Genomic DNA, 14,455 nt, shown 5'->3' on the forward strand with positions numbered 1-14,455 from the left:
TGTAACCACTGGCCCACATGAAAACTTTTACACACCATATACTGTAAACCTTTACCGTATTCTTACGGTAAATTATCGTCATCTGTGCTGCAAGCTTTTTACAGTACTAATCACGGTTTACAGTTAAACTAACATCATTACGTAACTACATAAACCGTATATATCATAACGATTACCGCAAAAAGTCAAGCTGATTTTTACCCAAAGTAGAAGATGGTTTGTCAAATACGCTTTGCACCTTTGAATATTTTACTTCATGTAGCCAAGTGTCTGACTCAAATATCATTTTTTATTCAGAAATGAATGTGATCATGTACGGCATCTATACTTGAATCGGAGTATGAATGGTGAAACATATACGAAGTATTATTTTTAACGTACACCCCTCTCAATCCCACACCAAACACACACGCGCGTGTGTTGTGCCCTTGAACCTACACTGGGCACAACACGCGTACGCATGCACGGCGCGAATGCTCAGATAAGGCGTCGAGACCCATTTTCTCATCGACAAACAAAAGAGAAATAAGATTTTAATAGAAAAAAGAATATGTCTCAAACAGTGGTTCCTCACACATCAAACCCGCGTTAAACCAAACTCACTCACTCACTCAAATAATGGCGGCAATCCACTACCGCAATGCATGCTTCTATTTTCGGTGAAAACCCAAATATTGCACACCACGAAAGAACACAATTACAATTTACCGTTAGTCTGATAGTACGCTACAGTATATAGATACAACCGAAGCCCTGTAAGTGTTAACAGTAAACTACAGCATGTCTTACGGTAAAAGTTTACAGTGCATGTACACAAACTGTTGTTTACAAGAGGAAAGTTCGTTGGTTTCTTTAACGTCGCACACCCCACTCGAAATACTCGGCCTGTAAATAGTCGAATCTTGACCAAACAATCCAATGATTGATATCGAGAGCCGATGATTGATCCACGGAATTAGGATACGATGACTTGTAATCAACCAAGTCATGCACCGTGTCTGACCATTTAGTTGCCACTTAAGACAAACATGGGTTCCCGGGGACCTATAAACTTACCCGGAATCCCACAGATGACCAGCAGAGTGTATGAAGTGCAAAATGTGATATTTACACGTCTTTTTAGTAAGAAAGTGTAAATATCCCTTGTTTAGCTATATATCTAATGATGGGGAAAATATTCTGGAAAATGTAACAACTCAGAGGTGAAAGGGTTTGGATGAGGAGACATGGCATATTTAATTACCATCAAACATTAAGGGGTGACAGCTGTAGGGTGATAACGCCCCACCCACCACACGTCTAGCCTCACATTAAATTTTGAGGAAGTGAAATAAAAAATAATTAAAGAAAAGTCTCCAATGAAAAAGCTTGCATGGTATACTAAAGGAAAGGGTACGCAAAGGTCCAAGTATTGTTTGAATGGAAAAGCAATTAACACGGCCATCGGGTGCCCCCAAGGATACTGGATACCCGCTGGTCTAGTAGAATATCACAATATCACCACAACGAGCCACTGTTTGCACGCCGTCCTTTGAAACCGATCTCATTCCCCGCTCGAGCGCACGAGACCTATAATTAGATCACATGACCTCGCTTGAATATATTAGCAGCCGACATCAACTTCGGGCCAAGAAAATAGTCCCTGCAATTGGGTCGAAGACGTTGAAAGTTTCAATCACTCGGTATTAATATATTATGTTTTGATGAATATTGATCACACGGAACGTAGTTTGTTGCTTACGATAGAGAATCTTCGGACGTGACATATAGGTCTTCGCGGATGTGATTATATGACAGGGCGGATTAATACATCGACGGATCCGAGCGATTCAGCATGGAAGAACTGACCGCAAGCGAGGGTGAACTATGAATGTCAACCCTTCAACGGAATATCGGGTGTTTTTACGGGTGATATTGTGTCGGAGTGGCATTGCCTACCTCACTAAACTGATGTAGAAACACGCTGGATTTATACTTTGCCAAGACGATGGCGAAGACAGCCGACTTGTGGACATATTTCTGTGTTGTCACTGTGTTTGGTAAGACACTTTTCTTGTCTATTTCAGTCTTTATTTGACACTAGCTTCATCACATCGTGTCGTTTTCACGTAACCGGCACGAAATGCGCGTGCTTCACACCTCTTGTCTAACTTGATTCCTTAATCCTGTCAATCATGTGCGCAGAGCCCGTGCTACGGACGGGGCATTACCGTTGTTATTGCCTTGTGTATTGCAACTCAGTATCGCGATGTATTACAATGTATGTATATTGGAAGCCGCTACTTTCTCAATGGATGCTGCGATTCCTGAGTACCAAGTAACATTGACATACATTGTAGAACCCTATCTCAACGTTTTATGCTTATTCTATGAAAATACATCATCATATCACACATCTATTTCACGCAAGTTCAATGAATGGGTATATTGTTTCGGGAACGGGCGTTAGTTAGGTACCATTTATGTTGAAAACATCTGTTTTTCACGTTACCATTTTGAAATTCCTGTAGCACTTTCGCTTTAGTTTCGGAACTCGATCGTTCATTCTCTGTGTGTGTCTTACGTCCCTGAAGCCAGAAAACTGTAACTTTTGGAGATCTGTTTGTTTGCAATATATCTCGACTTGTTTGTGGGTCAGGGCTCGTGTTGCCCGTCCGGCTAGGGGTGATGTTGGGGTCATCTAGCCAGTATGGTGTGTAGGTATGTGTAGAGGTGGCTGTGCCAGGAAGTCGTGTTCATGAAGTGTTGTTCTGATTTATGATACAATCAGCTGACTCACATACACTCATCATGTATATATATACACTCACCGAATATACCCAATGTCGTGCCAAGTGTAAGGTTCTAGAACTTAGGAAAGTGACACTGATGTGATGTTTTTGCATCTTCCTGCCATTCATAGTTTTGTTAATCATGTTGACTGAATGAGTCACAATGCAGAATGTTATTTTGTGTGATAAAACTTAGAAAAAAAGACAGTTTTACATACTGATACGTACCAAATATAAATATAACAATGATATCTCACCATATTGCTATTGTCTGTTCATGTTTATCATTTTGAAATAAGATTTTTGTTCTTTTTACATTGACATATGAAATAATATTTACCATACTGTTGGCTATACATAGAAATAAAGGGAAATAGTAGAAAAACGAAAAAATGGTTTAAAATATATTTAAAACCTGATTAACCGCTCGTTTCCTTTTCATTCTTGGTATTGTTTTGTCGTGAATGTATTTTTCACAAGAAAAGAAGATTTGATGCGTAATTTCCCTTCTCGGTAAGCCTGGCCATGAGACATGCCCTTGTTCTTGTCTGCTGTCAATACATGGATTTGTAAGTAGTTGGGTCTGTCACCACCCTCACAACCACAACTCTGGCGGAGACAAACATATTGAATAATTGATCAGTGTGGGGGGGAAATACGACTTCATGCTCTGTTTATTCAGCAAGCGAGTCAATATTTTTTTTACCTCATCAGCAGCATTCAAGCTCTATCAGTGTGTGCTGTACTTTCTGTGGTGAGTTTAATGCTATCTTCCCCCCCCCCCCCCCCCCCCCCCGTTGCAAGTATATGATAGCTAACAGGTGTTGGTGCTAAGGCCCAGACGGGAGCTTTGAGACAAGATTCCGTTCCAGAAAACGCTGGGTTCGGTTTCATCAAGCTTTAATTACTTTCATTCAGTTGTCTTCATTAAAGTTACACGATGAAACCACATGTCAGAACCTGCCACTTGAGTTGTGAAGTCGTTATTGATTTGCATGTTCTGGTGAAATGAGAGTTCAGCTGCATCGATTTGGATACCACAGGAACTGTTGTGTGTTGTGACTGTTGAAAATGTGGTATATGGTGTGTGTTAAAACTGTTGGCCTCAGTAAAGCTTCTCAAACGGTTTTATGGTAGACATATGGAAGACATTTCCAAATTTGACGCATCCATGACAAAAATTATGTCCGATGCAATTCCCTATTTTGACTTGTACCATTGGGTCCCGTTTTCTTTTTCAGGCGAAAAATTGACTTGCTTTTGCATGTGTTTGTGACATGTGTCACCGATGGGGCAGGATAAGCTCCCATTTTCGCGAACACCTGGTGTCATCACTATTTGTTAGTGATTCATAAACACATGCTTATGATATAGTCTGAATCATACAATTGACTCTTGCTTTATGCAGAGATTTCTTTTGGATATGGAAATGGTTTTGTTGCTTTATTATTAAAACTGTTAAAATGATTATGTTTGTTAGTATTGTTGAAACTATTGTGTATGTTAATACTGTTGAACTTAGGAGGGTGTTAATACTGTTGAACTGAGGTGTATGTTAATACTGTTGAACTGAGACATGAAGACATGAAATGTTTGTGGATAACAACTTCTTTATTGATTTTATGAACATTTCAGGGCTACTTCTTGGTGAATGCTTCTTCAGGGGAATGGTGTTTAGGCATAGACCCGTGAAGATCTGGGTTAGAATAGGTCTTCAGCAGCCCTGCTTTCTGTAAGAGGCGACTATGCTTATCGTAAGAGGTGACAAACGGGATCGGGTTGTCAGGCTCACAGACTTGGTTGATACATGTCATCATATCCCAATTGTGTAGATAAATGCTCATGATGTCAATCACAGAATTGTCTGGTCCAGACTTGATAGTTTACAGACTGCTGTCATATAGCTGGAATATTGCTGAGTGCAGTGATTAACAAACAAGCTTGGTGAGCATAATGAGTAAATATATACTACTCAAAAGAAGTTAAGGATCACCTGATTCTTTCATATTAAAATAGTTAATCTTTCATGCCATGACAGATTAACATTACCAATATGAAAGAATCGGGTGATCCTTAACTTCTTTTGAGTAGTATATATACATGCTGATATGTTTACACAATATAGGATTAATGTACAAAGATAACAATTTAACAAGGAAAGTTTAATAGTTTGAAAGGTCCATTTCACGATAAATCCCTTTTTGTTTAATTTGGATGCTGAACTTATATCATTTATTTGGTGATAAGTAGTTTCCACATGTTGGACCATGTGCTGTGTTGGTGAACACCTGGTGCATGCTGGGAGGGGAAGTTGGCCCAGCTGTTACTGCGGGTAATTAGATTAATCAGCAGTAATCAGGAGTAATCCAATTATAGACTCCCACAGTAATAACTTGACCAAGCCTCTTACACTAATAACTCTATTGCCAACACAGAGCGCCAGATTACGCTTTGAGCCGTTGCGTTTTTCTCGTTATCATACATATTGGGCATTGATAGTTTTTCAGTGTTTAATATATTTTTTACTCCCTTGAGTCTATTGGGTATTTTTGTGGTAATAAGTAGGCATTTTTTAAAATATTATTTCTGCTCAAACTGTTATTTCAGGCGATTTCTAATTAGTATCTGTTTGTGTGCTGACCCAAGTGTGTGCATGTCACGTAGACTCACAACAGTGATATACGTGTCTAACTAAAAATAGGCAAGATGTAGTGTTCTTATGCAATATCACTGCAGTAGAGTTCGTGTATCGGTGATTTCTGTTTTCAATCATTAAAATACAAGTAACCAAGTTGAAAAGGATGCTTTGGGTAATTACTCAGAGTGTTGTTATCCTATTGAATTTAAAAAAAAAATCATGCATATTTGAATGCAAACAACATTAAAATTAATTGGGTAATGGCGATTTCTTTTTGCTTACACTATAGCTATTGTTTGTTTGTTGTTCAACACTGCACCCAGCAGTCCCAGCTAAATCATGTTTTTGATGACAGACTGTAAATAATCAAGTCTGGACCAGACAGTCCAGTGATTGACATCATGAGCATCTATCTCTCAGTTGGGAATACAATGACATGAATCAACCAAGTCAGCAAGTCTGAAGAACAGATCCTCATTTGTTGCCCTTTATGACATGCTTGGGTTGCTGAAAATCAATTCTAACCCAGATTTTCAGGGGATATGTACGAGTACCTGTCTAAGTCGGGGATAAGAACATACATATTAGTGTAGCCACATGTTAAGTTGTTCTGTATACCCGTGAAGATCCAGGGTAGAATATGTCTTCAGCAATCCATGCTTGCCGTAAAAGGCGACTATGCTTGTCGTAAAAGGCGACTAACGTGACCGGATGGTCAGACTCGCTGACTTGGTTGATGCAACCAGTAAGTAATTCAGAACTCCTGGGCCCACTTGCACAAAGCGATCTTAGTGCTAAGATGATCGTAACTCCCATACCTTAACATAGTTTTTTGGGGGGGCCCGTGAAGATTCCGGGGTAAAAGGCGACTAATGGGATTGGGTGGTCAGGCTCGATGACTTGGTTTATGCATGTCATCGGTCCCAATTGCATAGATCGGTGCTTATGATGTCAATCAATTGATTGTCTGGTCCAGACTCCATTATTTACAGACCGCCGTCATATAGCTGGAATATTGCTGAGTGCGGAGTTTAACAACAAACCAACCAACCAATCATTTAAGTATTCCTTGAAAGTGTTTACTGAAGTAATGGTAGATATAACAAGTCACATGAAGTATATTGTCTTTGGTAGACACATGCTAGACATTGTATTCCACTTTTACCGATAGTTTAAAATATCACATTGAAAATGATTTAATGAAGTAACTGTGGACATGAGGGGCCAACATAGACACTGGTTGATTTTTGTGGACCAACATTTAATCTGTGATATGAATATACTTGGTTAAAATCTATTTTAATATATACTACTCAAAAGAAGTTAAGGATCACCCGATTCTTTCATGATGGTGAAGTAAATCTGTCATGACATGAGAGATTAACTATAGTAACATGAAAGAATCAGGTGATCCTTAAATTCTTTTGAGTAGTATATAATAAAAAGACGCTTGAGATTCTAGACTTGCCAAAGTTATGTAAACTTGCTTGGGAGTTCTCAGATATACTACTCAAAAGTTGTTTAGGATCACTGTATTCTTTCAAATTACAATAGTTAGTGGGTCGTGCTGTGAGAGATTAACTGTAGTAATATGAAAGAATTGGGTGGTCCTTAGCCTCTTTTGAGTAGATTTGTTTAGGGTCTGGAGTGAGTGAGTATGGTGTAACGCCGCTTTTAGCAATATTCCAGCAATATCACGGCGGGGGACACTAGAAAAGGGCTTCACACATTGTACCCATGTCGGGAATCAAACCCGGGTCTGCGGCGTGACGAGCGAACGCTTTAACCACTAGGCTACCTGACCGCCCCTTTTACGGTCTGGATGTGGGACCAGTTGATAACACATGTATTGGGGTAGACATGTTATTGTTTTCACATTTAGAAGTTATAATGGTTATGAATGCAGGACATTGCATTAGCCGAGGCCTTGTAATTCCTCTTGATATGAGACGAGAGGAAGAATAAGGGGTTTAATATGCTTCTCTGGGCACTCTGATTAATTCTGTGAGTTATGAGGACTGAATCTTTATGAGATATTACTATCATCAGTTAAGACTATTTCTGTAATCTTAAATCTGATTTTACAAGGTTTAAAATGAACTTTGCTGTCATTAATATTCCTACGAGAATGATTAATGGGAAGTTGGATCGTTTTATGTTCTTAGAGGAATCGCTGTTATAGAAATGTTTGATTAAGGTTCATTTCTGTGGGGTAGTTTAACGATCAGCATCATTACAAGTTTCAAATCAAACGTTATCCCATGCGGCATACACATGTTACATGGATATTGCTGTCTTAAAAATCCTTTGAAGTATTTTTTGTAATCAAAATTTGAACAATAAAATTGGTTTTGATCACATGGATTTGAAAATCAAAAGTCACTTGGTTGCAATCTGTGACTCAAAAGTGCCATACATCCCTAGACTGAAGCCCAAGTCAAATAATAATCTGTATGGTCTATGTTAAAGTTAGATGCTTCAGTCCCTATTAATGATATGAAAGTGATATAACCTCCCTGTTTGTGATATATAAGGGGCAAATTCTCCATATACATGATGGGGCATTAAGGTAGCCTAGTGGTTAAAGCGTTCGCTTGTCATGCTGAACACCTGTGTTGATTCCCAACATGGGTACAATGTGTGAAGCCCATTTCTGGTCTCCCCACCCTGATATTGTGGGAATATTGCTAAAAATGGCGTAAAACCATACTCACTCACTCACTGATATGTAAGTGGCAATATCTGCCGGAGGGCAGGTTCGATTTTGTTAATTGTGCATAGTCACTTATTGCTGTTTTGTGTTTATGGTTTGTAAAATACAAAGAAAAGTTGTACTCATCATTCTTACCATAAAAACGGTTTTCTTAAATTTCCTATCACTTAAGCTTTATTTATGTATCTGTAAATTAAATTATCGCACAGCAGCATCACATAACCATTGACCAATGGCAAACTCAGCCAATGACTAGCTCTATATACCTTCGACCAATGGCAGCAGTGAGATCATTATCACATGCACATGCAGTGAGTGGTATATTTTGAAAGTAAATAGTTGAGCATGTGGCTATATCATCTGCCTGCCACTTTCATCTCTGGGCAAGGCGGATATCGGTATTCAAGACAAGTAGAGAACCAGCCTGTTGAGATAGGGGATGGGTCGGTTTCGGCAACGTGAGATGTGTATAGGGAACCTGCATTCTGAATAATAACTGATGAGAGAAAAGATCATCCCCAGGGACTGGTCATGTGTTATAGGTTGGGGGGAAATGACAGTTCTATTTTTTTTCATTTTAAGGGAATATGAATTTTAACATTTTTTAGGGACTGGTTGATTATTATAGGGTGGTGGTCATGAAAAATGTTGAATATAATTGGGCCCAACTACCAAAAATTTCAGCCCCACCCCTACCCTATAATAAATGAACTTTGGAGTTGTGTATATTTTGCCCCCGTTTTGTTTGGTCTTTGGTACATCAAGAGAATGTTAATTGTTGAAACTTCAGCGAACAGTTCAATGAATGATAATAAGAGCTTTTATGTTTTTATTTATTTTTTTGCTCTAAAAGTTCTGAATGAATGATCTGCTCACAGTGATATCAGTCTGTTTGATACGATATGTGATAGTCTTCATATGCTATGTATACATGATTCATGTGCACATGATACAGTGTTTTACAGGTTTATTGCATATATTAAGCTATAAACTGGTATTGAATGACATGAAGTCATTATTCTGCCTGAACATTGCTCTAGTTCTCCTCCTTTAAGTCAATATTAGAATTGCAGATATCTATACTGATCCAAAACAATTAGGGATAATGAATTTATATATATTTTGTAGTGAAGACAGAGCACTCAACATGCTCAATTTCATAAAATATCCCAAAATGTATTCATGATGCTTAATTTTTGTTCAGAATTGAAGTTCTGTAACATAAGGCTAAAAATATTATAGTCTTGGTTCTCAGGCACTGCCCACATCATCATAAAGTTCATTTCATTGCACATTTCATTTTTGTTTCCATTTCCAATTTTTTTTGCACATTGTGTTTAAGTATTATGATTTCTATATTTTAAACAAAAATGGAAATAAAAACAAAACATGTGGCTGACTTTATGATGATGCGGGTGGTGCCTGAGAACCAAGACTATTATTTTTTTAACCTATGTGTCTAAAGGAAGATGTTGCTGGATAGATGGGCGTCCAGATTACCTAGGTTTCACTGAACCACATCCACACCAACAGACTTAAACATGCACACAGGCTTCCATAATGTTCCTGGTTTTTTAGACCCCACCAAACATTTTTTTGATGGGGGTCCAGATTACCTAGGTTTCACTGTACCACATCCACACCAACAGACTTAGTTAAACATGCACACAGGCTTCCATAATGTTCCTGTTTTTTTAGACCTCACCAACCATTTTTTTGATCCCACATCCAGAATAGGATAACACTGATGCTGATAGAGCATTGGCCACCACACAGATGCATGTTCAAAGTGCATGGCATATTATCCACCAGTCAAGAGACCAGCATACATTCATATTGCATGCTTCCCTCTGCGGGGATATAGAGCCAGCGCCAGGTGTTATTATGGTCATAGACTGGGTGTGTATTCTCATCATGGGACTTGGCTTGTTGGAGCTATTTGAAGACCCATGTATCATGGGCTCATGATTTTTTTAAAGCAGCTAGAATTTTTATTTTTGATTCAGTGTGTTTGACCTATGACATCCTCCTGAGGCGAGAGAGTTAACTGACTTTAAAAAGTCCAGTTTCCACCCTTGCCGAACTAGGCTGGAGTATTCCTGGGCTCTATCGTAGCGACAACAGTGGTTATTACGGTATATATCCCTTCTAAGCCTCTCCTATGGACCAGTCCAAATCTATAACTTGCATTTGCTTCAAACAAAATGGCGGCACCCAGTCAAGACGATCTGATAGATCATCAAGATTTATATTGTGATAAAAATTGTGTCTTACATCGCGAAGTACATCAAATCACGCGAGCACCTTGATTAAAACATGAAAAGGTTTGGAAAATATCAGTTGACAACAAGTTGGTGGTGTACATGCTTTGCAAATCCTGCAATCGGCCGAAATCTGCACGACAGTTTACGAACCAGATTTCAATTCCGTTGCACGATTTTAATTGGACTATGCATAGACTCGTTAGTCCAGCCAAAATGTAACTCCATATTACCAGCCTAGTTCGGCAAGGTTGGAAACTGGACTTTGATAGTCGGTTAACTCCCTTGCCTTGGGAATATGGGCCTATGAGAGCCAAAGGCCGCAATCAGAATGAAATTAAATAAGTATCAGGGCTCGGTTTAGCTTTGTTAAACAGTGCAAACGATTATTTATGTCTACATGCACCAAGTGCTTGTTAAAATCTTTTTAAATTTGTGGCAAACCCTTACATGTCCACACAACACCTTGATTTTTTAACGCATTCAATATCTCAAAGCTTTATTTACTATGTTATATCTACAATCCCTGTGTTGTGTGTAATTTGTCATGCTTTTGGGGGCTTGATGTCATCAAACTGTGGCATCTTCAAGATTATGAGCACATGTTTCAACTGTGATAAATTTATGGGACCCAAGTGCAACCTGGTTGTGTCTTGGACAGCTTGGTTTCCAGCCTGCACCTGGCGGAAGTTATATCCAATTCCTTACAATAGCCCTGAGTATGCTATGTTTCCTGATGACCGCTCTACCTTTGATGGATTAGAACTATTAAAAGATAAAACACGTATACAAGTGACTGTTTTAATAACGGAAACTAAAAAGATCAAATAAACAATGAACAAGAAGGAAATGGTAAGGCCTCAGGCCAGTGTAAACACTTTAATATCAATTAATTACCATGACTAGAAATCCAGCCAAAAACGTAGTATTTATCACTGGAGTAATGTGAACTAAATGGTTTGATATCTGAGTAGATAGTGCTTTCTGTTCATTACTTTACTGCATGATCTACTGTTAATGTATCCAGTAGAATGTAGCTTCCACAAGCGCTTTGGCACGGATGTTTCAAGTGGACACCAGCGCTATACTAATGTCTTGTTATTATAACGTGTATCAATCATGTTCAGTACACATGCAGGGGTGGTCAGGTAGCCTAGTGGTTAAAGCATTCGCTCGTCACGCCGAAGACCCGGGTTCGATTCCCAACATGGGTAAGATGTGTGAAGCCCATTTCTCGTGTCCCCCGTCGTGATATTGCTGGAATATTGCTAAAAGCGGCGTAAAACCATACTCACTCTCACACACACACAGTACACATTTGTATCGATACATAAACTTGGAGACCATACTGTTATCCTTGCATAACATGTTGCCAATGGGTATTTTATACTAGAATTGAACCTGGAGGAACGAGTGTTGTCTAATACACATCATTTGCTGAGCAGAGTTGTGTCCCATTGGGGTGCCAGAAACCTACCGATCGACTTGATGGTTTGTAGGCATCATACCCGCATTCGTGGGTCTCGCCAAAGTGGTAAATGTCTAAGAGTGGCATGTCTTCTGGCTTTGTTCCACATCAAGCTGACGCTGTGATATAACTGAAATCTGCCCAAAGTGGCATTAAAACCCACTCACTCACTCACTCACTCACTCACCCACTCTCACTCACTCACTCTCACTCACTCACCTTGACATGACAACTACAGTGCAATGTCATCAATGGAGAGAGTGGTAGTAAAAGAATTCAGTATATACTCCTCAATATCTGTCCTTGAGTAGAATATGATTTTTGTGTAATTAAAAGAGTCAAGCCGTTCTACCAAGTGATCACTTGACCTGATACAACTGACAGCAAGGTGACCTGAAGACATTAGATACAGTCAATTATATGTGATTTCTTTGTCGTCACTGTCTCCTTCAACATGGCTTGCGTTATTGTGGTTGTAAAGAAACGGTTGACATTGCCAGCTGCAATACCTGTGTTGTCAGCTCCACCTACATTCAAACACTGCCCGATCTCACGTCCCCCAATCTCTGCTTGGCCTTTTATACTGGGGCTTGCGATGTTTTTCTCAGATCACACGCGATAGTTTACGAGGCAATAAAAAGAAAATTACAAATTGATAGGAGTTTTTGTGATAGGTAGAGACTTCAGTGTATTGACTTATGAAATCTCAACAACTTTGTTCAGAATGCTGGGTGCTTTTGATGTCAATAATCTGAAGATTTTAATTATGTTGGTGGTTTCTATGGAAACAGGGTAGAAGAACAGTGGAGGTTTATGATCTGTGGAAATCCAGTGTGGTATGAATGCCTGATGTAGTACTTTTGTTAGAAGTTAGATTAAAGATCTGTATCAGAGATAACTTAAGTAGAGAAAGGTTTTCAAATGTAGTAGATTAAAAAATATTTTTATTAAATGCTCGGTTGCCAACGTGTTTCAGGTAAAAAAAATAGACATCACACAAGTTCTGTAGAACAGCATGAATGGCGTTTTTTGTTAATGCTGTAAATTGGGTACTTTGATGTTAATAGTTTTGTTCTTACTGAAAGGCTCTTAAGACTTTTAAGTGGGAAGCATATTAAATTGTCGAGAATCAAAGGATTTTTTTTAGACCCAATGTAGGCATGGTGAGGGGCCCGTTTTTTGTTTGATAATCAAACAGTTTTTAGGCCTACTTTTCTGAAGGTTAGAGATTCTGTTCATTTTTAAAAACATGTAACATTTAAAGGCCTATTTTTCTGCAAACAAGAATACACCTGTAGGTGGCTAATACGTGAGTCTACATGGAGACTATCCTCTACCATGTTTACAGGATGATGCCCTTTTCTTGTAATTTTTAGACTTGTAATTTGTGTCATTTGTGAAATTGAGACATTGTCTCCATGTATTATGTAAAGGATATGCATATGGTAGGGGGCGGTCAGGTAGCCTGATGGTTAAAGCGTTCGCTCGTCACGCCGAAGACCCGGGTTCGATTCCCGACATGGGTACAATGTGTGGAGCCCATTTCTGGTGTCCCCTGCTGTGATATTGCTGGAATATTGCTAAAAGCGGCGTAAAACCATACTCACTCACTCACTCGCATGTGGTAGTTTTATCTCAAAGGGAGTCCCTGAACCATATTATTTCCCCTTCTGCACAGCCTTTATGTAATGCTATGGCCTCAAATGAAGCAAGTCTAGATTTTCCACAGATTCAGGTTCTGAATCTTTCTCCCCCCACCATCTGTCTCTCACTGGGAGAATGGAGCTGTTCGTTTCTATCAAAACTATGTATTTTCAGAGACTGGGTGTTAGTCTAGGCATGTGGGAACACCAGGAATAGATTTTGTCATTCATGCCTTGCTGGTGGATGGATTTGAGTTGAATGTCCATTTAAATTCCATGGATTGTCTATGTATGGGACCATTTTTTGTCAATACAGAAGAATTCTGAAATCATTTTGGATTTGAAGTCGAGCAAGTGTCCTGAGTGTATTCCTGTTGCAACTATAAGGTGCTCTGAGGTTTTCAGGGATTTTCACCCCTTAATGATGGTGTCCATGTTTCTACTTTTGTGGCACCGAATCGTACACGTCTGCTTAGTTGAGTTTTGTTTTTGTTTGTTTGTTGTTTAACGCCGCACTCAGCAATATTCCAACTATATGATGGCGGTCTGTAAATAATCGAGTCTGGACCAGACAATCCAGTGATTGACATCATAAGCATCCATCCACGCAATTGGGATACGATGACATGCATCAACCAAGTCTGACCACCCGATCCCGTTAGTCACCTCTTACGACAAGCATATTCGCCTTTTACGGCAAGCATGGGTTGCTGAAGACTTATTCTACCCCGGATCTTCACGGATCACTTATTGGAGTGGGCTTGATTTGGACCACTGTTGATGTGCTGTCCATACTTGTGAACGAGGTAGATGGTGTAACTGAAGCCGATATCTTTGGAACTTTGCAGACTTTGTTGCTTCTTTGTCATCTGTCATCTGTCATCTTCTAAGTAATGCCTGTCAAACAATTTGCAGACTGATGGCAGAAATTTAAGGTTAAAATGGTGCTAAGTGTCATGAA

General features: G+C 39.2%; 1 protein-coding gene across 1 annotated transcript in view; it reads left to right on the forward strand.

Moving 5' to 3' along the window:
• Nucleotides 1-1,726: 1,726 nt before the first annotated feature.
• LOC139456259 (transmembrane protein 132C-like) overlaps nucleotides 1,727-14,455 on the forward strand; it is a 95,230-nt gene continuing 82,501 nt past the window's right edge. Inside the window, exon 1 of the mRNA XM_071237879.1 lies at nucleotides 1,727-2,039. Within this exon, the coding sequence (XP_071093980.1) occupies nucleotides 1,988-2,039 (52 nt within the window). The 5' untranslated portion in view covers nucleotides 1,727-1,987. The remainder of the gene's footprint in view (nucleotides 2,040-14,455) is intronic.

The sequence above is a fragment of the Haliotis cracherodii genome, unplaced genomic scaffold (assembly GCF_022045235.1).
Source record: "Haliotis cracherodii isolate W230 unplaced genomic scaffold, xgHalCrac1.p SCAF_11, whole genome shotgun sequence".
NCBI lineage: Eukaryota > Metazoa > Mollusca > Gastropoda > Lepetellida > Haliotidae > Haliotis > Haliotis cracherodii.